The sequence below is a fragment of the Falco naumanni genome, chromosome 2 (genome assembly GCF_017639655.2).
Source record: "Falco naumanni isolate bFalNau1 chromosome 2, bFalNau1.pat, whole genome shotgun sequence".
NCBI lineage: Eukaryota > Metazoa > Chordata > Aves > Falconiformes > Falconidae > Falco > Falco naumanni.
In genome coordinates this window covers 34,247,265-34,273,197 of record NC_054055.1, presented here as the reverse complement: position 1 = coordinate 34,273,197, position 25,933 = coordinate 34,247,265, and the positions used below count along the sequence as shown (strand labels likewise).

Genomic DNA, 25,933 nt, shown 5'->3' with positions numbered 1-25,933 from the left:
AAATTTGAAGGTGTTCGTTTTTAACCTGGCTGCTTGTCTGAAAAAACAAATGAAATCTGTTCAGCTAAACAAAGGCCCATGCTGGTACTTTCTTTACCAATATTTTTAGTTTTTTCAATCTTAGCTAATATTGCAAGCTCTTTTCTTGATTCCTAATTAATTTAACCAAGTTATCTGCAAGTAATAATTTAGACAGGAGAAAGATAAGTGCCAGGAGACTCTTGCTGGATTGATAAAAATTCAAAAACATCAGAAGAAAAACTTGTACAAACAATATGGTAGAAGTCATATTTATTGATAAAAATTAATATATCTGCTATAAAATTTGTAACAGTAATGCAACTGAATATTTATTTTGATGCATAAACCTGAATGTTACATACCAAATACAATACAGTAACACTGGTTTCCTCCTTATTTACATGTTTATGAAAATCGATATGCAATCCATGTTAAAAGAACTTGTAATGGAGAATAGTTACATTAGAAAAATAATATTCTTGATAAAGCATTCTTGAGGACTCCAATCACATTTTCAGGCCTCTTTCAATAAGGCAAAAATCCCTGGTACAGCATATAACTTAATTTACAAAATACAATAACTTCAGACACATCTTCAAGTTTTCTTTTGGTATGCTTTTCCTCACTGTAAAATTACTCAATTTTCTTACTAAACAGAAAGAACTTTCAATAACAAAACTTAATGAGTTCTACTACATATTACATATACATCGCTGTAGCTTAGCGACCATAACCAGGCAATCATTCTCCTTAAACGTTTGCTCAATGAGCTTTTCTTAGATGTAGGACATGTAGTATTTTGAAATCATTATGACTGTGGTATCTCTCTTCAGTTTTCATAGGAAACAGATCTGTCACATTTTGAAACTCTTTTTTAAAAATTGTATTTTATTTTAGGAACTGGTGCACAACTACATTTCCACTCACAAGAGAACTTCACAAATGTAACTAAAATTAGGCTTGGATAACTTTGAAAACATACTACTATGTGCCCAAACCCAAATCTCTTACTTTAATACTTTATAACCCTGCCATGCTGTAGGAATTATTCTGCATAGCTTCATTACTAGTCACAGTCAGATAGTTTTAATTCCTTCAAAGGCACAAAACTTCCACCTCTTCTCCAGTGTTGCTCCTACACCAGTGAATTCTTGTTTAAACATGCGTGGCAGTCTCATCAAAAGCATTTCTATCTCATTTGCAGAGATCTGAGAAAAAAAAAAAAAAAAAAAAAAAAGGGAAAATTACAGTGAGAAAGCTGCCCTGTAGATTGGAAAGAGGAAATATGGAGAACATAAATAAGGGGCCGGGAGAAATCCAGGCCAGATGAAAACAACCAACCATTATTATTTTTTTTTTTTTAACCTTAGCCTGACATGGATTTCCAGACTCCAAAGCAAGTGCAGATTCCTTGCCAGAATGATTCTGCTGTTGGAAGTGGCATCCTGATGTAAAAGAAGGACAACTACTATGTCGGGGCTGCTGCCACACAGCTTGGTACAAAGTCCATCTAAGAACTACACTTGTGGGGAAACATCTGGTGAGGATGAAGCAAACAGGACCTTATTCTTTCCTCTTATCCCATGAGCTCTTGAATCCTCCTCCTAGCTCCATCACTTTTTCTCTTGCAAAAAAGCTAACACAGGGACCTTATTTCTAATCAGCTCACTTCTGTTACTTAGGGCTGACTATCCATGGAGCCATCTTCTCCCAGTTTGGCCCTGTTCAGCAGCCCCAGATAACTGAGCAATAAGTTCCTGACTCAGCATTGCTCAATGTATTTTCATGGTTTTTAAACCTTAATGACTGGTCACCTTCCTAATGGGAAATATCCTCTTATTGTAGAAAACACTTTCACTAAGGCAACCCTTCTGGTATAATCCGTAGGGAAGTCAAGAAATGAACAGTCACAGAAAATAAAACATTTTTCTGTAGTGATGGTCATGAAGGGAAGAGTAAAGAAATCGATGGGTGCTGCCTTTTATCCACAGGTATCTCCGTGGTTTGATAGGCTTCTCTGGCAATGACGTATTTCTGCTTATTCATATTAGTAGGAACCTTCCATGGTGAAAAAAATTCTTTTAAAAATAGTATATATAAACATAAAATATGCTAATTGTACCTCATTCCACCCAAGAGAGGCAAGAAAATTTCTATCAGCTCTTATTTTCCTGAAGAGGTTAGTGTGGCAGAAAGATTAAATGATTTGTTAAAGGTGGTGCCGAAAAATCAGTGTTAGAGGCAGTCTGAAGCCCCAGAGTAATCAGATCCATTTTTTACACACTCTGGTGGCAGTAACGGATAGCTGGTTACCTTTGGGTAATGTATCTGAGCTCTATACTGAGCCCTCAGCCCACACGGGTATGCTGACCTTATCATTCCTGTTCAGGTGAGGAATGACAGGCTAACCATGGAAAGTAATTGAAATTCATCTCTGAGATTGCATCTCTGGATTGTGCTATTAAAAAGTAATTTGTTGCTACAAGCAGTTACTTCCAAAATAAACCACTGAGGTCAAATTTTGCAGCTCGCATTTATTATGCAGCAGGTAGGTCCAGTGGTAGCTGCAGGGGCTGGTATGTTGGCACCTCGGAGAGATGGAGACAATGCTCCTTCCATGAAGGCTGTGTTTGCAAGGTTTGATCCTGGCAGCCTCACAGACGCCAACACTTTACTCCTGTGAGTAGAAATCCAAGGACAGAGCCCACAGACAAGCACAAGAAGGGACCGCAGCAGTAACGCAGGAGAAAGTTGAAGTGCTTGGCGGGCAGAAGCAATGAGCAGCAGGGCTGGAGCCCGGGGAGCCAGTATTTTAAATGGTTGGCATTGTTACTCAAGAGATACATAGCTGGAAGGGTCAGCGAGGGAAAAGGCAGAAACTTAGCCATATGCTGTGTGTTAAGGAAGGACTGGAAAGATGACTGGGAAGATTGAGCAGACTGGGTGCTGCAGGAACTGGGGATGATGAAGGGAGGTGTACATGTGGCAAAGGCAGGGATCAGAGAAGCAGAAGAGGAATGGTTGCAGATGTGAAACTCTGAATCTAGCAGATCTTGATAAAATTAGATTATTTACTTTTTAAAAATTGAAATTCGTGAGTTTCTCACCTCTTTCTACCATCTTCATTCCTTACTCCCTTTCCATTGTGCGTAGCAGTGGACTGGAAAGCACTAGCAAATCTGAGCTGCCATGGCATGAAAATAGTGCCTAAGAACTTCATCATCCTTCCTCACTTATCCATGCAACCTGTCCTATCTGTAGGGGGCTTCTAGCTCAGGATTTCCTCTGCTTTTAGCTGTATATTTTTTCACAGAAACAGAGGAAGGATCCTCCAGAGGCGTAAAGCAGCCCATCAAAGCAGCTGGAAGTTGATCTTGGCTATGGGTGGCATGGCTGGATGGTGGCTATTTCACAGCTGAGCTTCTCACCTTTGACTGGCTTAACATTCAGTGGAGAGGAACAGGCCCTTTTGGGACTTGATTTCATCTCATCCTACAGTAGATTCTTAAAAGTGAGTCAAAGAATCTTATCCTACAGGGATATATTGACTAAGGACTGCATGAATGACTCATTAAAAAAACATTTTGCACACTGTAGTATGTTGGCCTCACTTTTGTGTTGGCCACACCTCTGAATTTAATAGGATCAGCCAATTCCTTTATGACAACCTCTCTGCTTCCATGTGGAGACAAAGGGTATGCTTCACAGTCCATTCATGTGTTCATGAAAGTTCATGTTCAGTGTGACCCATGACTAACAAGTTTTAGATGAATAAGGAATCATTTCCTAAAACTCTGCACAATTTGATGGCCACGGCTACACCTGCTTCTTGTTCTGCTTTCTTTTTCCTCAGCTATATTTCAGGATCATGTATTACAAAATCAGCCAGTAGCCTTTGCTATTTAAAGCTCCGCTCTTCTTTGCCACAAAAAATAGCTAAGCAGCACGAGGCAAAGACCTCAACATAAGCACGTGTACTGCAATTTGCGAATGAATAAAGACTGCAAACCCCCAAGCCCCATATCCCATTATCTTTCTAATGGAAACGCACGGAAAGTTTAACCTGCAGTAAAGAATAATACAATATTTCTATAGAGAAAACAGATTTTGATTAAATTTTTTTACCCTAGAGTCCAACTGCTGCATATAAGACCAAAGATATTCTATATTGGCTCCAAAAGGGTGGACGTGAAGAAATGTGGATATGATACCTGTATTAAAAACAAATGCACACAAAGTATTGAAATCACCTCGGACAATATATCATTAAAACAAGCAAAATAATTCTGAATAGTCTGCTCTTGCAGGTTTTTCAGTATAAATTATGATTCTTATTTTTCTTTACACAACCCAATAAACATAGAAAATGGCACATTTTTAATACAGTCATAATAACATGGTAAACACAATAGCTCATCTTCAGGAATGACAGCAGTTAGCAAGTAAGTGACCAAGATAATATACTGATGAATAAAGGAATTTCTAAACAAAGACTTGCTGGAAGCATTTCCACTACCAATTTTATGCTTGATTTACCAATATAAAATTGTGGATATCGTAATAGTAAAATTATTGCTTTTTTCCCCTTCACTGGATGCTCTGTTGTGAAAACGCTTCATATAATTGTGTCAGAAACTTCACTCCCTCAAATTTTTCTAGTAATTACACTGATGCTGGTTATGAAAACTGTTTAATCTGTATTACCCCTAAGTGCTGCTGAAGAAAACACAAATCCTTTATGACATATTTACTTATTTACTTTCTCTTAAAAGAGAGACAGTTCTGTCTATCTTCATTGTTATTTACAGGATTGTTGTAAAAGGTATGGGAATAAAAGTGGCTTGGGAGAAGGCAGGATCTAAGTCTAGAGATTTTTTTCTGCAGTGAAATTCAAGTGACAGTATAGTAATGATGACCAGAGAAAACAAGATTTGGTGCATCAGAATCAAAAAAAAAAAAAAAAAAAAAAAAAAGCACTATCCAATTTATCCTCTTCTAAATAAACAGTGAAAATACAAAATGGCATGTGTATTACTTAATGTTTGGGGAGACTTGAAGTGTAAGAATCAGAGCAAATATTTTCAACTCTGTTTGGATGGGTTTCTTAGCTGAACCACCCTAGGGGAAGTTTCTTACATTTAAAGCATAAACACCAGGATTAAAAATGCTTACAAATGACAAAAATGGGTCACTGTATCTTGTGTACTGCAGGCCATTCTTGATGCTGAATGAATTAGGATAATCTTGGATTTCATTTTTCCCCAAATACTGCCCATGGTTGAAAATGATAAGTACAATTTAACTCATTTTAGTCTTGCTTTGCAAAGAACACCTTTTTTCTTCCCTCATTTTTCCAATAACACTTACAAACTTCTGATCTTGCAAAGGGAGGGGTGTGCATTTAATTTTATACTATGCTGAGTCCTAGCAGCAGTTGCCTTCTTTGTGCTGTGTGTGACCATAAGTACACACACAAGAGCTCTTGAAGCAAAAACCAAGACCATCACACTTGGGCGGGTTGACTGGAAATCCAGTTTGTATTCAAATCAAGTTTTCCCAGTGGCATTGCGTTTGTTATGTGTGTTCCCAAGGCTTTTCAATTCAGGATGTTCAAAGCTAGCTCTTTCATATGATGTAAATAAAAGCCATTTGGAAATATTTTGTAGTTATTGACTGGACTTCCATAATATCTTTTTTGTAATTTTTTTTTCTTTTATGCTCCTTTTCTCTAAGACAATATTGAATTTTGTAAAATATAGACAAACCTAGTGAATGGATGGAGGCAAGGCTCGTTTTTCCCTTGCCTCACCTGAACAGGCCTCAGAGGAAAAGATAACATGAAATCCATCTTCTTGAGCAATCTTTTGCCTTTGAATTGTAACAATAAGACAATTCTAGGGGTATCATGACCAGTAATATCTGGACTGAGATTAGACTGTTTATCTGAGTGTGCCACTGGACAGCTGATCGATAAGATGCACTTTGGGACACCGCCACCACTAGTTACAGACAAATAATGAGTGACCTAGAAAAAGAAGTTTGTTCTGTTCTTAAAATCCCATCCTTGCTACCCTTCTCACGGAAGTTATCTTTGAAAAGGTCAAATACTGTCCACTGTAATTAAAAGTTCCAAATTTTATTATAATAAGCCAAATCACATTTCATACATTTCTGTACATCCCGTTGTTCCACTCTCACCAGTCACAGGAAGTTTGTGTACTAAGCCCTTTAAACATTTAAATACATTCTTCACTTTTAAATGACCTTTTTGGTCTGAACTGTCTGAATCCATGTCCCAGCAATAAACCAGCAACCTCCCTGGTGCTTAGCAGATGCAAATGAGTTGCATTTAAACAAATTAAGGTAGTTTTGGAACTGTCACCTACCAGGACACCGCTGATTTTGTGAAAAGACCAAATGAAAGAAATGAAACCTGGTCTTTTAGGTCAGCATTCCTGTGAATGGCAACCATGCCATGGGGAGCACTTTGGACATTTAGGCTCCATGAAAATCTGCCCCACTGAAACCAAATGCAAAACGTGCACAGATATAAATGGAGCATGTTCCCTCCAAGGGTTGCGTGGGTACAGGCAGCGTTCCTGTGTGGCTAAATGCTAGGTACCAGTTAGCTGGCCCACTGTCTATAAGTTTTAGCTTTTAGGCACTCTTTCGAGTTTATTGTAAAGATTTTATTCTAGGTAAAGGATATGACAGTCCTTGTGGTATTCTTCATAAATATTCATATTGCTAATTCCCTCACCTAATGTAAAAAGCATAAATCTGTCTTGCTTAATACATTCAGTATACATATTTTTTGCTTGGTAGTTTGCAAATATTATTTCCATCCCCTTCTCCTTCAACATTTTGTCTAATAATCAGATAACAAGTTATACAATTCTAGCCTGCTATATCTTGATGTAAATAAAGTCTTCATACATTCAGATTGCAAGTCTACATGCAGATCCTGCAATTTTATTCATACCTGAAATCCTTTCATTAAACTCTAGAGAATTTTTCAGAAAGGAAAAGTTCACTTGTATTTTAGATTTTCTCTTACTAAAAGCCATTATGAATACAGATGAAAAATAAAAAATATCTTTTACTTTTATTAACACAAAGATGCGTGTAAATACATATGCAAACCAAAAAACTGTTTAAAGACATGTGTTCTCAAAAATCTTCTTTGGGGTTATCTTACCTATTAATAGTGCCTCTTTCTCTGATTTTAAACCTGGGCTTCGTTTCTCTGAATTTTTCTCTCTGTCTTGGTTGACCAATGCTACTGTCAATACATTGATTTCCTATACAGTTAAAAAAAAACAACAAAACACAGGTGGTCATGTAGATTTCATTTACTTCAATTAAAGCTGTCTGCTTTCTTTCAACTCTATAAAAAGATCATTACTTTGATTCACATCTAAAGACAAGACAATTATAAATAATTGATTTGTTTGCAGAGTATTAAGACACTTTTTGAAGTACCTTTAAGCCAAGAGCTGCCAAGAAGAGAAATTTTGCTTGTGGAGTAAGTAATAACTTTGTTGCTAGTGCTTCTTCATGATAACAGCTTGAAAGACCTGCCATAAAGTGTGGGGATGGTCAGAAAACTCACATTTTCTAGCTATTAAAGCTGTAAACAAAGACCGCCTCTAGGGAACATGGATGGAAACATTCAGGTACAGCTATAGAGTAAATTCAACAGTCACTAGCAATGTTTCTAGCTACTAGAGCACAATCACCTGCCCTGCTATACTCTTCGACCAGTGCCTGGCATGGTGTTGGCTTCTGTCCCAAACAATTCCTAGGCACATTTTGGGGGTCAGCACATTTCAGGGACCATTCCTAACAGGTGGTTTGCATAAAGCTACATTGATTTGAGGACTGAAAGACAAGCAGCCTTAAGGGCAAAACAAATCAAGGCTCCTGCTTTGAGCTCCTTTTTCTGCAGCCAGGTGGCCTGAACCATCCAAATCTCAGCCAAGCGATTACACGTTAGATGCTCCGTCAGAAGTACCCAGACAGTTACGTGACACAGATTGCTGTTCTCCTGGGTATATGCAAAGTAAACAAATTACCTCTATTTCAGAGGCATGTAAGTGGCCTCAAAGTGCATTGCACAATATTCAAGCGTATACACCGGCTGTTTCCATGGAGCAACTGATATACAGTAACGCATTCCTTGGTGAGGCAGTGACTCATGCTGCTGCATCTGCTCTGTGAATGCAGTTCCATGCAAAATCTTGGAGGCAGAGAGCATGGAGCTGAAGATACGGTGGTGTGAGGTGGGACTGGGCAGGAATAGTGCTCTTGTCCTGGCAGGGAGAGTCAAGGTAAGCAGCTGGAGGTTGCATGGGTCTGGGAAGCCTTAAATGCAAGGAAATTTGCACTATTTGGTGTAATGATGTGGGCCATATAGAACATGCACTCGGGGTGGTGCCTTATTCCAAAATTCTTGGCAAGAGTTTTTCGCCAATAAGAGAGACACTGGGCTTGGGTCGCTCTAGGGCATTTGTGAAGGTGTGAATAATCCATGCTAAAAAAAGGCAAAACCTCCAAAATATGTAAAATGTGCCTCTATAGATGACTAAAGGCTTCTGTGAGATTGGTAAAAACAGTGACGCATTTTCTCATTCTCAATTAAAAATAACCACACCAAATCCCCCCCAAAAACCACACCCCCCACCCAGTGATGTACACTGTGTTCCTTATAGGCTGGCTCCAAGGAGCAGCTACCCAATATGCAGTGCCTCGTGGCTCAGATGTATCAATGGTTCAAATGTTCCCTTGCGTTGTGAAGAGGAACAAGTTGCCATGTGTCAGCTAAGAAACTGTATGTGCATTTGAGTGGCATACATGCACATGTGTATCCTTCGACTCCAGCAAGAAAGGGCTCTGTCAGACCTTGGCCCACAGTGAAGATGCACGGAGTCACCTGTGGTTTGCTGCAGGTGTAGTGGCCAACTGAGGCTTGTCTCCTGGCCAGAGACCGATGTGTAGTTGTGTACGTGCAAGCTAGTCAGCCTTTGCTGCCTTTTTAGTCAGTAGAAATGAAATAACTTTTTAGTCATGTATTTTAGTTATTTATTTTATATTGAAATGAATCGGACCATAGAGGTGCCTATTTTATATTCGTCATTGGCTGCAAAGGGAAACTTCTAGCCACAGATTTAGACAGCTACAGGTAGGAGGGAGTCTGCAGTTTGAGTTGCAGTGATCCCCTCTTAAAATAATGGTGTGCCTGGGCACTCTGGCAGCTACATCACTTTGACACTAACACTCCTGCAGTGTTGTCATGCACAGGGCACATTATAGCAGCAGGAGTATGCTCTAAGTTGTCCAGTACTGTTGATTCCCCTCTTGATAGAGCCAAAGGCTAATGCAAATACTCATCTACTTCTGGCCATGGTATCCAAGAACAGTGAAAGCAAATCCAGGCAAGAAACAGAAATAAAAGAAGTGTTAACATGCATTTCTCCATAAGGGCAGTCATGACAAGGGGGTTACAGATCAGAAGAACAGAGCTGGATGCCAGATTTCATGATACTGCAGCACTGCAGTAGAAGAGCAGAGCAGCATATGCCACCAAAGCTTGTACAGGTTAAGATGTAACTTTTTACTCCATCAGAGACAGAAAAGCAGTCTAAAAATAACAATTCCTGAGAGGGGAAAGAGAGAGCAGAGAGATGTGTATTTGATATAACAGGCCCCAAATACAACACACTAGCAGTTTCAGATGGGATTAGAAGTTTTGTCAAGCAGTGATGCAGAGAAAGAAACTATATTCCCACTGGGAGCAATGAACAGATGGATTCTCATTTAATGCCTAGATTTGAGCCTGTGCAGAACATTTTGTATGATTTATAGGACAGTGTAAATGGATGCTAAAGGAAGTCACATCAAGTCTTTCTTAACTATGTGTTGGTACAGAGGATAAAAGAGTAAACCATTGGTTATGGGGGAGCCTAAGGAAACTAAGTGTGTCAAAGATATCTACTCAACAAGCGACTGGCTTTAGAAGGTTGCAAGTTCTTGGAGGTTTGGAAAGGAGAGGTTTCTGCCATCCAAAACTATCTTGCCTCACAGAAGATGATAAATTAGATGAATCTGATGTATTCAGCTGCCAAAATAAGCTTGCACAGGCCATGAGGAAAACCAGGGTGTGCAGGCTCACATAAAAGATTCAGTAGCAACGTTGCCAGGAATTAATAGTGATTTAAGAGAAATGGGCATAATTGTGTCTAACAAATGAGTGTGAAATTCACCCAGAAACCAGGCTAATTACAGTGTAAGTGAAAAAGTATCTGACTACACACTGCAGATACAAATTGGTACCTATGAAACCTCTACAACAAATCCTCACACAATTAATTTGCACATTTTTAGAGGCACTACTTATGCCAACCCATAGAAATAAGACTTATAAGAGTACAAAGGTGAATTAAGCAATAAATAGTTGGAAACAGTTAGGTCACCTCTCTGACGTGAGAAAAAGCTACTGAACACCAGATGCCTGAGGAAAATTATTTAATATCTACTACATTACAGTAGTTCCTTTCTTTCCTGGAGACCATCCTTTATTTGGCAAATTGTATTTTCTGAGGCCCTAAGCAGTCTCCTTCAGCAAGTTTTATTCTAAAAGGAATATTTTCCTACCATCTGTCAGTTACTGTATTAAAGGGCAAGAACACAGCTGAGCATGTGCAAATCAGTACTTACTAGAATTGAAATGACCTTGTGAGAACTAAATACAGTATGTAGAAGGCTTAATCCAGGTTAAATCACACCTGGTGATCATTAGGGACCTGGGCCTATTCATTATTCACAAATTATGTCAGGTATCAGAGAACATGGAGACCCAATTTGATGATGACAGCTCCAGAGCTGCTCAGCATGAATGCAGCCGTTCTGTGTGATGCTCTCACCATTTTCAGCTTGGACCTTTTCCTGCAAATGACACTTTCATCCATCAGCAGATGATGAAAAGACATGAATTTCCCTTGTGGGCTTGACAAACTCAATGATTCTGCAGGTACCTCTTGGGACTAGCATTTTGATTTGGGGCTCCCTGCTTTTGAACCAGGGAGGGAAAGACAGAGGGAAAGTCTTTCTGGAAACTTTCAGGAGAACTTCCTGGATAAAACAGAGAATGACAAATAACAATTTTCTCACATGGACTATTCATTTCCACAGGCAGACCTCTGACACCACCACTGACATGGAGCTGATGGCTGTGGAGAGTTGTACATGGCAGGTTTTGCACATGGATATATACCTTAGCCATGTCCTGGCTGTAAGGTGGGACAGAAGCTGGGTTTGTGTCATTCTCTCATGTACCCTGGCTTCTTCTGGAAGCAAATGTAGAGGCATGGGCAAGTGGATTACTCCAGAAGATGCCTGGTCTCACTGTCCACCATGGCTCACCACAAAGCAGCTGAGTCCCACATGTAGATGCAACAAATTAAGAGTGTGGCTCCTCCGAGAGCTGTAGTTGCCAGAGAAAGACATGGAAGTCCTGAAGAGTAGACGAGATGGGGTGACTTTCTACAGAGGATGGTTGCAGGTACTGTAACAACGAAAGGCTAGCTCTACACTCCAGGGGACTAGTGGATCAGAAAGCCCCAGATGTTTAGGCTGGATGACTTGAGTCTTTCAGCTTGTCACTGGTTTCTTCCCCCACCATGGGAAAGTACAGTATTAAATAAAAAGCACTCAATCCAGACATCACTAATCCTCTATAGGCCAGTCTTGCATCAGTGCAAAAAAGGCAGATAGAATAGAAAATGTCTCCTCTTTCCTGGGGCTTCTCTCTTTAGCAAAAATGGTTCTGTTTAGCCTAAAAGGTTCTGTGATCCTGAAAACATATGCTAGCCAGCTTCCCTAAATATGGAGGGACTGAGGACTTGTCATTACCCATAAATGCTGACCAAATGCTGAGCAGGGCTTGAAGAGTAGCTGCCCTACCTGGAAACTACTCCTGCCAGAGTGCAGTTCCACATCACCCGTTGTTCAGGACTGCTTCAAAGGCAGAATATGGGATTTAATGAATGTGACATTGAAGACACCTGGCATGTGATCAGGATGCAAATGACAAATATCCAAAGAGCTGAAATACTCCCTCTGCTATCTGGGTAATCCAAACATTTGATAATCACCTTTAAATCTAGGGGGAATGATGACTGCTTGCGTATTGTCTACAAAGGCCTCATTCCCTTTGTTGTAGTATACAGGATTCTGCAGAATTGTGTGGTGAGGGGGTAAAAATAATATTTCACCTTCTGAAAGGTCTAGTAAAGAAAAAAAAATAATCCTACCAGCCTCTGGAAGAGTTTGCAGGATATGTTGGCATTTGTGCTATATGTACAAAGCCAATTGTATGAGGTATTAAAACAGTAGCAGAAGGAAAGACTAGATGTTGGCCACAGCAGGCATATGACAGAGCAAATGCTGAATGTTGCTAGATGTAAGGGATACACCACACTTTCTCATCAGCCAAGGGATTCAAAAAAGAAAATGAGTAGGAGGAAAAAACCCTATATATCTGAAACATAATAAAAAGTCTTGCAGGCTGTTAACAGCAGGGCAGAGAGATGCTGTAAGATTGAAAAGAAGAGGTAATGTTATGATTTTGATAGAGGAAAGAACCATGCACATGTGATACCAAATCTGCAGTCCTTAAGCTCTTGAAAGGCACACATGTACCCGTTCTGAGTCCACAGAACTGAGCTTAGACTTCAGACGTGCCTGCCCAAATGCTTATTGACGGCCAGGCAGGTTTGACAGTTCTGCTGCAAACACCGGTAGAAACTGGCCTGCAACATGAAGACTGCATATTTTTAATTTATTTTCATTTACCTGGAGATCTTTTAAGTCTAGTATAGTTGTGCTTGTTTTGCTGGTCTTTAAATGTATTTCAGGCCCACATCTGAAACTTTAATCTTGCTTTTTTAACCTGAATGAAGCCTAATTCAATTTCCAATCAAGTGAACAGAAGCCTTGCAATAGTTTCAATGTACATCAAGTCAGGCACCTTAAACCTACGGGGACATGCAAGATTGAGGTACAGAGCAAGTTCTGTCAGTTTAACAATGTTGTCAGTTGAGAATGGGCTACTGTCCTTGTCTATGTTCTTATCCACGGTGAATAGAAAATTATTCAGTCCAAGCTGAGCTAAACTACAATGAAAGAAATTATTTAAATTTAACTTAAATCAAATTTCCTTGCAAATGTGGCAATTTATGAGTACACTCACAGACAGTGACCATGACTCAGATGATTATAGAATCACAAAATCACATAGGCAACCTTGGGATGTTTCTGGTCCATTCTCCTGCTCAAAGCAAGATCAGCTGCAGGATTAGAGTGTATGGATGGGCAACAAGGGGTAATGGTCCAATTCCTGGATAAGCCTCATCAGTTCCTCTGCAACATCCCAGTTCTGCCCTTCGTCAAACAATGTGGGAGGTGTCATCACCAGATGGGTACTTCCATCCCCTGCAGAAGGGATTTTCCAACCACTGTCATTTGCTGCTTTCTCCTGATAATTGTAATTAAAATCTTACCTCCCGAAGCACAAAGCAGGACAGAGGCACCATCACAAATGGAGAAAGCCCAACAACCTAATCAGAGAAAAGACAGCCCCCTGATCCAGCTTCTCCCAGGGTTGTCACAGGAGACCGTCAGTCCCAGGGACTGAGCATGGCACCTATTAAGACCAGTCAACGGACATGTTCTCCAGATCATCTAACAGACTGAAGGGGAGCATTGCCTACAGGGACATGGGACTTGTTACGGGATACAGAGGAAGAGCATCTTGGGTTTGTACAAGACAGTTTAGTGTCCTTAGTGGGGGAACAAAAGGCAGGAAAAGGGACGGACCATGGTGGTTTGGGAAGGGGATAAAAGGGACTGGTCACATGTAAACAGGTTGCTGGTCAGTACACCTGTCTCACCATGCCATGCCCTGATCAGTGCATTATATTCATTAAACTAAATTTCTAATTCTTTTCCTGGGTGACTCTCTATTCTGTGTGGTGTGCATGGATGTGTGTGAGGGGGTCTGGGTGCAGCAGCTGGAGTGGGCCCAAAGGTCAGAGGGCTGTGTGTCTGGGGTGCCGCAGTCAGAGAGACCAGAGTGTGTGCGTATGCTGCTCAGTCATCACTGGTGAGCATCCAGCCAGACTAGCCACTGAGTAGGTTAATAAGCTTGGGAGCTACCTTTTGAAATGGCCATAGGTCTGGGATGGATCCAGGAGAGACCAGAGAGATTGCACATGACCTACTGGAGGGACCGGGGGCTCCAAGCCAGCCACTGGGAATGCTGTGGGGTATGGGGAATGACTAAAAGACCTGTTTGTGTGTGTGTGTATATACGAGGCAGGGGCCAGTTATGAGACAGACTGAGCGTCAAAGGCCAGTTACTGGAGGGATTCACACTGTACACATGTGTAAGTCTGCATATGTATTTTCCACCAATGGACCTTTATCTTGATCAGCCAGAAAGGGGAGCAAGATGAGGCCATCAGTACCGTTTGCTTATAAATGCTGAGTTTGCTGCAGGATTCAGTAACTCCCAAGAGCAGCAATGCTTCATTTGGGCCAAATGGCTCTAATTCTTCCTTTAATGGATCTTGTTCCTTTTCATGGGCTGCTACAGCACTGTGCTGTGCTGTCATGTGTGGAAATCTGGTTGAGTGTCTGAACTCTGAAAGTAACTCAGAATTCTCCAGGAACATCGTGTGTGTTACAAGCTCTTCTTTCAGCATGCCCTCTTACAGTGACTGTTTCTGACTCTCTGCTGACTACTCCTCTAAAAATACTCTAATGACTAGAAAATTGCTCATAATCTTTGATTAATAGAATTATTTTGTTGCTGCAAATGAATTGATCTTGCTAGCAAATTAACTACTTCCTGGAAATATCATATTTTACATGGCCCTGGTCAGTGTTGTGTCATGTATAAGAAGAATAAGCCAAGAAACGAGGCATCCAACCACCTGACCAAAACCAGAGCTCTCACAAGCAGCCTGTGCTACTTCTACAGTTAGCAGCAGGTCAACAATTCAGTAAAAAAAACCCTTGGCTAGTGGTGTTTTTTTCCAGGGTCTCAGAGGATCCTTCTCCTTCTACCATCTACCTAGTGATGCAGAAGGACATATTTGCCATATGCTACACAGCTCTTAAATGTGGCTGGTCTATCATTAGAAATTATACAGACCAAGTGTCACCTTTCCATTCAGGTCAAGCCTAAACTTGATAGCTTATTTTGTGCTATGCAAGAAACTAGTGTTGGTTTTGCCAGCCACAGGTCATTGTATTTACTTCGAAAGCATACTAATATAGAAATTTACTTCTAAAGTACACTAATATATAATGTACCATGACTGTAAATTTAAGAGCGCACCGACTAACAAATAAACAGTTGACAGCTGGCTTAAAACAATTATCTGGCTTTAAAATTATAGAAACAACGAAGAAAAATTAGAACAGCGAATATAAGATCTTGCAAATGAAGCACTTCAAACACACCTCTATGGATCTAAGATTTGTTTGTCTGATTTATCCTACATGATAGAACTGTTTCCAAGAGTGAAGATTAATTGTATTATGGTGCTCTTGACAACCTATTTTTCCAATCCATTTGCCAGAGAGATGCTTTTAACTTTTTCATTACAAAGCTTTTACTATTATAACTTTCACCTGCTGAGTTTAGGCAACTAGCAATAATATGAAAATGCTTTTCTCATTGTCACTATCTCTTTATGTTGTTCTCATTGTATTTGAGCACATCTATTTTATGGGAAGGTACATATGCAAAATAGAGATGACTAATATGAAAGTTACTTCATGCTTATTTATAAAAGTATGATCAGGTTGCTTCATTTTCTAAAGCTGGATTTATGTGTAGGTTCCTGATGACTTACCACAGATGTTTAATGTGATGTGAAGGTGGTTGTTTTGCAAGGGAAAAGGTAATTGTCATTTTGCATCCTTTGTGTTAGGGAGCTGCAGCACACCAATGGTTGGCTGAACGAAAGCATTGCCTGCCCGGCAGCTCTGCTGAAGTCATTGTAGGAGGGGATACTTCATGCGTACTTGAGACTGAGAACTTATGAAAGCGCCTTCAAATGGTCTTTAACACAAATATTGCTTTAGCAATCTCCCCGAGAATGATGCACTTCTAAAAAAAAAGTTAGGAAAAAACCCACAGCTCATTTTCTTTCGAGGATGTGTAGAATTGTTTTGAAAATGTCTTTGTTAAAATAAAAGTAAGCAATTGGAGGGGGAAAGCCCAACGGTAAATGTTTTATGAGAGTGAATGATTTTCGGCAAGGATTTGTATTTGAAAGTTATTAATGTTAGGTATCTGAAAACTGAGGGCAACCCCCATATTCACAGGAATCTCCACATCTGGAAACATGAAAAGTACTTGAAACAAACATTTTGGAGCTGTCATACCTTGTGGGTAGATCTTGATTAAGATGATGAACATTCCCCAAGGAGGACTTTGGGGTGTTGGCTGACAAGAAGCTCAACATGACCCAGCAATGTACAGCCCAGAAAGCCAACCATATCCTGGGCTGCATCAAAAGAGGCATGACCAGCAGGTGGAAGGAGGCAATTCTCCCCCTCTGCTCTCATGAGACCCCGCCTGGAGTACTGTATTCAGCTCTGGGACCCCCGACATAAGAAGGACATAGACCTGTTGGAGCAAGTCCAGAGGAGGGCCATAAAGATGATCAGAGGGCTGGAGCACCTGTGCTGTGAAGACAGGCTGAGAGAGCTGGGGTTGTAGAGCCCGGAGAAGAGAAGGCTCTGGGGACACCTTATAGCAGCCTGCCAGTGCCTGAAGGGGGGCTACAGGGAAGCTGGGGAGGGGCTTTTGCAAGGGCATGTCGTGATAGGACAAGGGGGAACGGCTTTGAACTGAAAGAGGGTGGATTTACACTAGCCATTAGGAAGAAATTCTTTCCTGTGAGGGTGGTGAGGCACTGGCACATGTTGCCCAGAGAAGCTGTGGATGCCTCATCCCTGGCAGTGCTCAAGGCCAGGCTGGATGGGGCTTTGAGCAACCTGGTGTAGTGGAAGGTGTCCCTGCCCATGGCAGGGGTGTGGGACTAGATGATCTTTAAGGTCCCTTCCAACCCAAACCATTCTATGATTCTATGGTCCTTTGAAGATCCTGGGTTTACTGAAGTTCCTTTTTCACTTCTGTCACTTTTTCCTCTCTGTTCCTTGAAGGACTTTAGCAAGTTGGAGGGAGTGTGAATGTGGTGTACAACCCCTAGGACTGCAGTAGCAGGCGTATGGCTGAAGCAGAGGTGGTCCGTCATCCTTCAGGTGGTTGCGGGGGAGACTGAGTGCTCTGACAAGCCAATCTGCCTTGTACACTGTGTGGGTTAAGCACACAGCTGCATATGTATAAGGCTGAATGTTACTCCTCACTAGAAATGACGGGATGACTTCTGTATACGTGTGCAGTATAAATACTGAGGGAAAATGCTTTGGGATGAAAGGCTGCACATAATGATCAGATATTATTAAAATGTCAGGTAGCTCCGGGCATTGAAGAACTGTCTCCCTGTGGAGCTCATATGAAATTTAAAGTAAAAAAACTTTTGTGATTTGCTGAGTGGGTGGCTGAATGGGTTTTATCATTGTGTCTCAGAGTTCTCTCTTCTTCTCCCTCAGATGACAGGAATTCAGTCCAATCAAAAGCCAAGTTATGATGCCACTCCGACACTTTTAATTAGGAACAAGGGAAGTGATGCGATTTCTTGCTGCACGTTAACGAAGGGGTTATTGCTACAGCCCAGATCTGCTTCAGGTAGCACACTCTGTGTCAGAATATACTTCTGTCTGCTGTAGTCATTTGCTCCCCGTAGGGTTAGATCGTGGCTGAAACTGCAGAGACTGTGATTCAGCCAGCAGAGAGATCTGCACTGTGCTAATGAAACTCTATTGCTGTCCTTTAACATGCTGAACCAGGGCTGGGGCGGCAAAGGGGGGAGCTTAGGGGGACTTGATCTATCAGTGTGTAAGAACTTCTGAAGGCTGAGCAGGCTTTTTGATAACATGGTCCTAAACAGCCAGTTAAACTCCTGTTATTTTTCAGGCCTTGCAGTATTGAATTCATGAGGTGGTCATTCCTCATGCCTGCCGCGGTAAGTAGGAAAGCTGCTGATCTGCGAACAGTCATAGCTGCTTGAATTTATCATACTCCACATGCCTTAAATTGAAGGAAATGAGAAGGAATGAGTGATGGAAGGACTACAAATAAATGCCTGGAATGGAAAAGGCGGGGAGCAAAGAGAGGCACAGCCACTCCTCACCCCTTAGTCCTGGCCCCACCAGGACAGAAGAACCAGACAGCAAACGGGTCCTTGTAATCCCTGGGGTCTTTACATCCTGCTCTGATCAGGTTACAGGGTCCTTGCACCTTCTTCTAATGATGTAACACACCCATATCGAGAAAACAAACCCCACACCTCTCTCTCCTCAAGGGGTTATCCTCACCCCTGCACCCCTGCTTGCCCTCTCTAAACTGCATTTCTTAAAGGAATTAGTTGACCTAATACGGTCTTGCAAAGGGGAGCAGTTACAACAGAGGGGCTGGAGAATGCACGTAGCCCACGCTCTTTTTGCAAAATGCAGCTTTGGACCTTCTCAGGTGGAGGACAGAAGCAAACCCCAACTTCTGTCATCCTCTGTGGAGGATGTCACCCCAGAGCTCTCGGGTATGGAAAAACTGCCAGCACGCTCCCTCCACCCTCGGTTGTCATCACCTCATTTTTTGCAGGACCTACTCACTGCCATGTGCTCCAGAAATGCCTGCTGCAAGGCCAGAGGACCTCAGCAAAGCCAAGAAAGCTACTAAGTGACACATGCAAGGTTGCTGAGACTGAGGTTCGCGGCTTACAAACCTGGGAAGCTCAGACAGAAAAGAAACACTCATTTCCTGACATGTGCAAGCCCTGCACTGGGGTGTTCTGGCCTGTAACTTTAGGACCAAATTGCTCTTACATTATCCATGTTGAGCACATTTTTTATCACAAGCCTGTGCTGTTCTGGGAAAGGCAAGCCTTTTGAAGAGTGGGCTAGCTGAAGTCTTTTGAAGAGTGGGCAGAAATGGCTGTTGCACTATCAAGAAAGTAAAGGAAAACCATCAGCAGTCACTTGGGATCTTCATCAATAAGGGTGACCAGCTTTTCTCCTGTAGTCTCAAACCACTAGGATGATGATTTGAGCAGGCATTGCACTCTTCTAGCTCCCTCTCCTCTGCTTGTGTCCAGGGGTCCTTTCCATCTCACCTGGTTTGATGTGAGGCAGTCAGGATGGTAGTGCCCCATCTTATGGCAGGTGTGTACTAACACATACGCTGACATGGGATGTTCACTGCAGGTACCCTTGGGTGCTTTCGTTAAAGGTTTGCGTAGTGAAGTGCAATAACTGAACTCTGATGAGTCTGATGGAATTACAGACTTCTGCAAAAATTGAAGCGGGTTAGCTTCTTAAATCCTTGCCCAGCTTGTTGCAAAAATAAGCCTCATTTAAGAGCTGTCTTTACTTCTCTTTGGTAAAGATCATCAGTGATTAACCAGAGTATGTGAAAAGAGAAAACTAGGGTGCAGTTACAAATAATGTCACTTTCAGTGCAGCATAAAGTGAGCAATTTAGTAAAATGGTGGAAATATTTCACCCTGGATATACTCCTCCTTAGAGTCAGGGATCATCTGGTAACTGCTTGAAAAGCAGATACAGAGAGGAAAAATTAAGGGAAGACTCAACATCAAATGTAAGATGTTTGGTTGAACTTGAGAAATGCTCTGATAACAGCTTCAAGCATTCAAATGGAAAAATACATCCCTTCTCAATATTATTGATTTCATGTCTGAAGAAAAAACCCACAGAATATTGTGTCCAAGCTGCTGGAGATGCTAACTAGAGGCATGAAGTCAAAGTCATTACTTTGTTCTACGAATAAAACTCAAGCAGAACAAAAAGCTGGTAAAAAACCTTGTGGTGAAATCAGCTTCACCCTCTGAAATATATTTATTTTATTAAGCCTTGGCAATAATGAAGTAACCCTAAAAGTCATCTGGTGAAATCCATTTTTTTTTTTTTTACCTGATGGTAATTTAATTATTGACTTAAACAGAGTCAGGACTTTACCATGCAATTGCAATCTGGGCATTCAAAATGCCTCTGTGACCATGACCCATCTCTTACTGTGGTCTGACCTTGGAGGACTGATACTCTTGTCTACCATTTTATGGTACTTTTACAAAGGGTAGGAGTTACTCACAGGAGCTATCTAAGGAAGACAGATACCTGTCAAGGGAGAGCACCAAACTCCTAAAAGATCACTAAGTACTTCTAATATGAGGCTTGTGTAAAAATAATCTCCCTTTCTCCATTAGCAATAGAGGGATACCATGGATGTCAACCTTCCCACCCTCAAAACAGTGATAGAATCACCAGGGCTACACCCTGTCTCTGTATGCAGTGCCCTATGTATATTGAACTCAGCAGTGAGAAAAAGGAAATCTTTGATCAAAACAGGGAATTAACCTGTATACAAGAGGCTCCACAGAATGTCGCTGAACCTACAGAAACAGTGAAAGACTAAATCGCCTTTATAGAGTTAGCTGCAAAACATGTGATTAGTATTTTCAGTTTGCAAAATTTCTCTACTCGAGCACACCTCCCAAGCAAGATTTTTTTTTTTTTTCACGTTGGGACTAATCAGGTCCCAAGAGCCCAGGAACATCCTGGAAGAGGATTATATCTGAAATTATAATTGCCCATTGGCCATTAGTTTTTTCTTCAGTTAAGAAGATGTGAATTAAAGATCATTATATGCAGCAATGAAAAGGAAATTAAAAGGAGGGCAGATTAGAAGCAAGAAGCAATCTTTTCCTGATCACAGGGCTGAAGGAAATGAACACTCATTGACAGCACCTCTGGCAGTCCTGGGTGTCGGAGTCTCTCTTAACACCAGGCCAGGATCTCGGGCTCTGTGTACCGCTTGAGCCTGACACTTGGCCTTTCCTGACATAGAGTATTGCTGGGAAATGTCAACAGCCATAACAAATATTACTACATGTACCTGGCAAATCACTCATGAAACACCCTTAGGACTGTTTACAGAGCCTTGCAAGATGGTTTTGCTTTCTGGAAATAACAGATGTACTGGCAATACACTAAAATTTCATGTTCTCCCCTCCCCCCCCAGATTTGTGTGTGAACTGCCATGGCAGAGAGGGCAACACCGCAATTGCTCCAGCCTCTTAGTTAACTGTGTTCAATTCTTCTGCAAAAACACAAGAGGAAAAAAAAAAAAAAAAGAAGATTCATCCATTTATAGGTTGGGTGCATTTCAGGAGGGATGTTTTTCTTTTTCCAATGGTGTTCAGATATTTATTTCCCTTTCAGGATGGTCTCACATAATGGAAATGTAGAAGACACACCACAACAGGTCTAAGCATATATTTTTATCTGTATGCTTTTGCTAGGAAAAAAACATTTCCAGGTTTTAGTTTAAGGAACAATATTTTCTAAGGTAAAATACGATGCAGGGCAGTGCCATCAAAAGAAAGCCTGAGGACTGCAGAAAATAATCTTTTTAAGGTTACAGTATGGGCTTTCTTGATGTGTATGCAGTGTGCCTAAAGTTCCTACTGTCCTTTCTAGGAGCCTGATTTTCTGCAGAGTATGTAATCTAAATATGCCATAGTGTGAAGATTAGATTGTGTGTTCAGTGTATAGACATACGTTGCCATTTTTCCTTACCAACACCTCCCACTGTTGCTCGGCATGTAGAGGTATTTCACTTGCTGAATTCAGCCTGCCAACTGTAACAAATATGTCCTAATCCCATTATATGCATCACAGTTCACTAACAGCCACGTAGGAGCCACCAAGCCTTTTTCTCTTTGATCAGCTCAGATTTGCACACTGGCCAAGGGCAAGAACCATGAAGTCTGCTGAGAATAGATGTGGAGAGACAACCTGCAAGGCACAACACCTGAGCACTACATATTTGATATAAATGACAATTGTTCAACTACCATTTTACAAAGTTCATTACTGTAGCAAATGCTTCAACATCAGTTGTTTCCCTCTGTTTCTCTATTTCTCATTGCCCTGCACTCAGCACTGGTGAGGTCCCACCTCGAATCCTGTGTTCAGTGTTGGGCCCCTCACTGCAAGACAGACACTGAGGTGCTGGAGCGTGTCCAGAGAAGGGCAACGGAGCTGGGGAAGGGTCTGGAGCACAAGTCTTACGAGGAGTGGCTGAGAGAACTAAGGGTGTTTGGCCTGGAAAAAAGGAGGTTCAGGGGAGACCTTATTGCTCTCTACAGCTGCCTGAAAGGAGGGTGTAGCAAGATGGGTGTCAGTCTTTTCTCCCAGATAACAAATGACAAGGACAAGTGGAAATGGCCTCAAGTTGTGCCAGGGAACATTTATATTGGATGTTGGGAAAAATTTCTTCATTGAAAGGGTTATCAAGCACTGGAACAGGCTGCCCAGGGAAGTGATTGAGTCACCATCCCTGGAAGAATTTAAAAGACATGTATATATGGCACTTACAGACATGATTTAGTGGTGGGCTTGGCAGTGTTAGGTTAATGGTTGGACTCTATGATCTTAAAAGTCCTTTCTAACCTCAATGACTCTATGATCCTATGATTTCCATTTCTGCTGCTGTGCTTTCTCTGACTTCATGGTGGCATAATTTTTGCATTACACGGCTGCAACTGTTACTTAATAATTGTAGCTGTCTGGTCTCCCTTTTCACCATTAATTTAGGTACTGACTTCTTTTCTTAGGAGGGTAACATTGCTATGAGGTCATCATGGGAAGAGCTTATAGAAACGTGGGACAGAAAATAGAGTTTCTATCCTATAGAAAATTCAGGCATTTCAACAATTCCTACAACTACAAACTGGAACAAAATATTAAATTTTGAAAAATCTACCATTAACCAAAGATACTGAAATATTTTGGTTTAGATATCTGGGAATGATGTACCAAAACACTCTCTTTATGCAATTAAAAAGTTTCATTTTAATGCTATTTCAACTTCTATATTATATAGAAGTAAAACTTTCAGGCCTTCTGTTTTATCCAGTTATATATGAGCCTTGTACATATGAGTATATATATGAATATATGAGTATGTATACAAGTGGAAGCTGTTAGGTAATTTTCCTTTAAAACATTTCAATCCTTTAAAACATTGTTTTATCCACATTTTTGGAGAGGAAGCAAGTTCCTTTAGAAAGTATCTAAGTCTTACATTTCTAAATTCCTTTAGGAAACCTGCAACCAGCTGTTGTACAATGACAAGGTTTTAGGTAGCAAATGTGAGCATTTCAAGATCATTGGTGGATTAATGTCTTTATTTTGGTTTGCAAACAGAATCTTTCAAAGGGGCAATGAGACACTGTGCAGACAGACTGCAATTGCAGATTGGTTGGAGCTATCAGACAATATTGAATGTCTCCTGTCCAAATGCTCAGAGCTATGAGGCTTTATCGACTTCACTGCGGAAACAGACCACAATGAATAAGATTCAGGAAAGGATTAAAAAAGAGAGGACAACATTTCCTTATCACAAAGCAGCCCACAGAATTTGAGCATTCCATTCAGGTTTAAAATAAAACTGTTTTCCTGGCTGTGCCATTGGACAACACATTGACTAAAATAGATGTTAAAATATATTAGTGTTCAGACTGCTGCTAGTTCTCTTGGCTAGGAGGAAGATACCGTATATAATCAATTTTAATTTTCATATGTTTATGACAAAGCACAAAGCTCGACAGTTTGGATGACAAACATTTCAGGAAAGTTTTCCTTTTTTCTCTTTCCCCTTATCCAAATTGCTGTTGTGACTGCAATTATTAAGGGAAGAACAGAAGCATGTTTTTGGCAGCAGGTTTTAAAAACACATGACCTTAACAAGTCCTTTAACGATTATTTTGGACAAAATAATCATCCAGTGAATTAATTTAGTCCTCTTGTGCAAATTAACTGTTCCAAATTATACACGGATATGAATCACTTCACTCAGAACTGAAATCCGGCCAGACTTGCTCAGCTGCAAAGTGGCAGCCACAGAGACAAACTGTGTAACTTTGTAGCTTGAGTAATCCTGGACAGGACACTAAGGCAAAGCATTTCTCTTGTCGTTTCCATGGTATCTTTAACACCCACATACAGCAAGTAGGACATTGGTTGTTAAAGTCTCATCCAAATAAATCCTACAAAGTAAATTGCATGGAACCCAATTTATCTACCTCGAAATGAAGTTTGCTGGGATTTGAACCTATGGCTTCCAGAAAAACAGGCACTTCAAACCTGATGTGCAAATCGTTCATCCATTCTATCAGCTTCAAGACATAAATAGTAAATTGAGACTATACGCATGCATATATATATATACACATATAAATCTATGCATAGATAGCTGTACCTACATTTGCTTGAGATTCATCATGTTCATTGATTTCTGCTAATTCCTTGGCACTTTTTAACTGCAAAGAGTGAACAAAAAACAAAACAGAACAAAGCAAGCACTTTACTTGAGTATTTCACACTGTTATCTTTGATTTATTTGAAGGAGCATTTTATAAAGCTTGCAATGAGAAAACCAGATGGAGCATATAATTCTAATGAGTTTTTGCTCAAACCATTTTGAAACCAACATACTTAAGGCTTGATAGGTTGGGGGTAAAAAAAAAAGAAAATAATAAGACTGGGTCATTATTTTTTAAATAATAAGATTAGAAAGTAGTTTCAAGGCATAAAAAGTACACAGAATTGGCTCTTAAGAATAATAAACGATTTCATTTCCCATTCTTGTCGCTATTAATTTAAACTTTACAATATTTGCAAGTTGCCACTAGCTAAATAGTGTTTTGCTAATGATTACTTTTGAATGATATATTTTTAGATGTTTAAAACGCCAAAGTGCTACTGTATGTTTCCTTCCTGAGGAAGCATCTAAGTAACTGACATGGCTCCTGGGTATGATGGAAAAGAAGTTGAGAAGAACAGTTCTTTTATTTAACCAGTGGCATGAAGAACCGAGACACTGCCAATTCCAAATATATGATCTGAACCAAAACTTCTTTTTTCCTCCTGAATTAGCTTTTGGGGGGAAATCCAGGATTACACTGGGGGTTGCAAAAATCACTCCCAAGAGATCTAAGTAATGTCCTACCTCATGTCTCCAGCCACAGTGAAATACACAGTCATTCATCCTGTGACTGAGCAAACAGAGAGGAGGAGACACCACAGCTCTCCTGTGCCTATAAGCCATAGAGGTTTGTACACTTAGACGAAGTGCTCAGAACCATTTGCTCTTTAGGCAAAATCTCTGAAAAGTCATACTTTTATTCCAACTTAATTCAGAGTAGATATCTGGGGGTGGGTAGCAGGGTGGAGGAAGATGGGGAACAATAAGCAGAACTTTCCTCTGCATTCCTTGTTTTTTGCCAAAGAAGCTGGTGTTGATGTAACTGTTGATGATACAACTGTGATCCTGAATGACAACAGTCCAAAAATCCAGGTGAAATTGAACACTATTATGTTTCAATTAGGTGTCTGACCCAGAAGCATTGGTGGACTACCACCACAGGTACCTTCATCATCTTTTTGCCATGGGGCAGCAATGACTGAACTGTGTATGACTCAGTTCCTGGCTTCTCACAGTTTCCAATCTGACAATTAAGGTAAGCAGGACATGGTCTCTGCATACCTTATTATGCAAGGCTGTAAAATGCACCGGTTTAGGAACTGCTGTTCAAGCCACTAAACCAGTCCTGATGGAGAGGGAAGGGGCTAGCAATCCTTGATAAAGTATTACAAAGGATAGCTGGGGACTGCAAACTCATCAGGTCTCCTGGTT

At 40.7% G+C, this 25,933-nt stretch overlaps 1 protein-coding gene across 2 annotated transcripts in view; it reads right to left on the bottom strand.

Annotated features, from left to right (window-relative positions):
• Positions 1–276: 276 nt before the first annotated feature.
• ENOX1 (ecto-NOX disulfide-thiol exchanger 1) overlaps positions 277–25,933 on the bottom strand; it is a 369,627-nt gene continuing 343,970 nt past the window's right edge. For both annotated transcript variants that reach the window (XM_040584352.1, XM_040584353.1), the window contains 4 exons: positions 24,501–24,557; positions 7,220–7,322; positions 4,147–4,232; positions 277–1,229 (listed from right to left, as the gene is read on the bottom strand). In XM_040584352.1, coding sequence (XP_040440286.1) covers positions 1,098–1,229; positions 4,147–4,232; positions 7,220–7,322; positions 24,501–24,557 — 378 coding nt within the window. In that variant the 3' untranslated portion in view covers positions 277–1,097. The remainder of the gene's footprint in view (positions 1,230–4,146; positions 4,233–7,219; positions 7,323–24,500; positions 24,558–25,933) is intronic.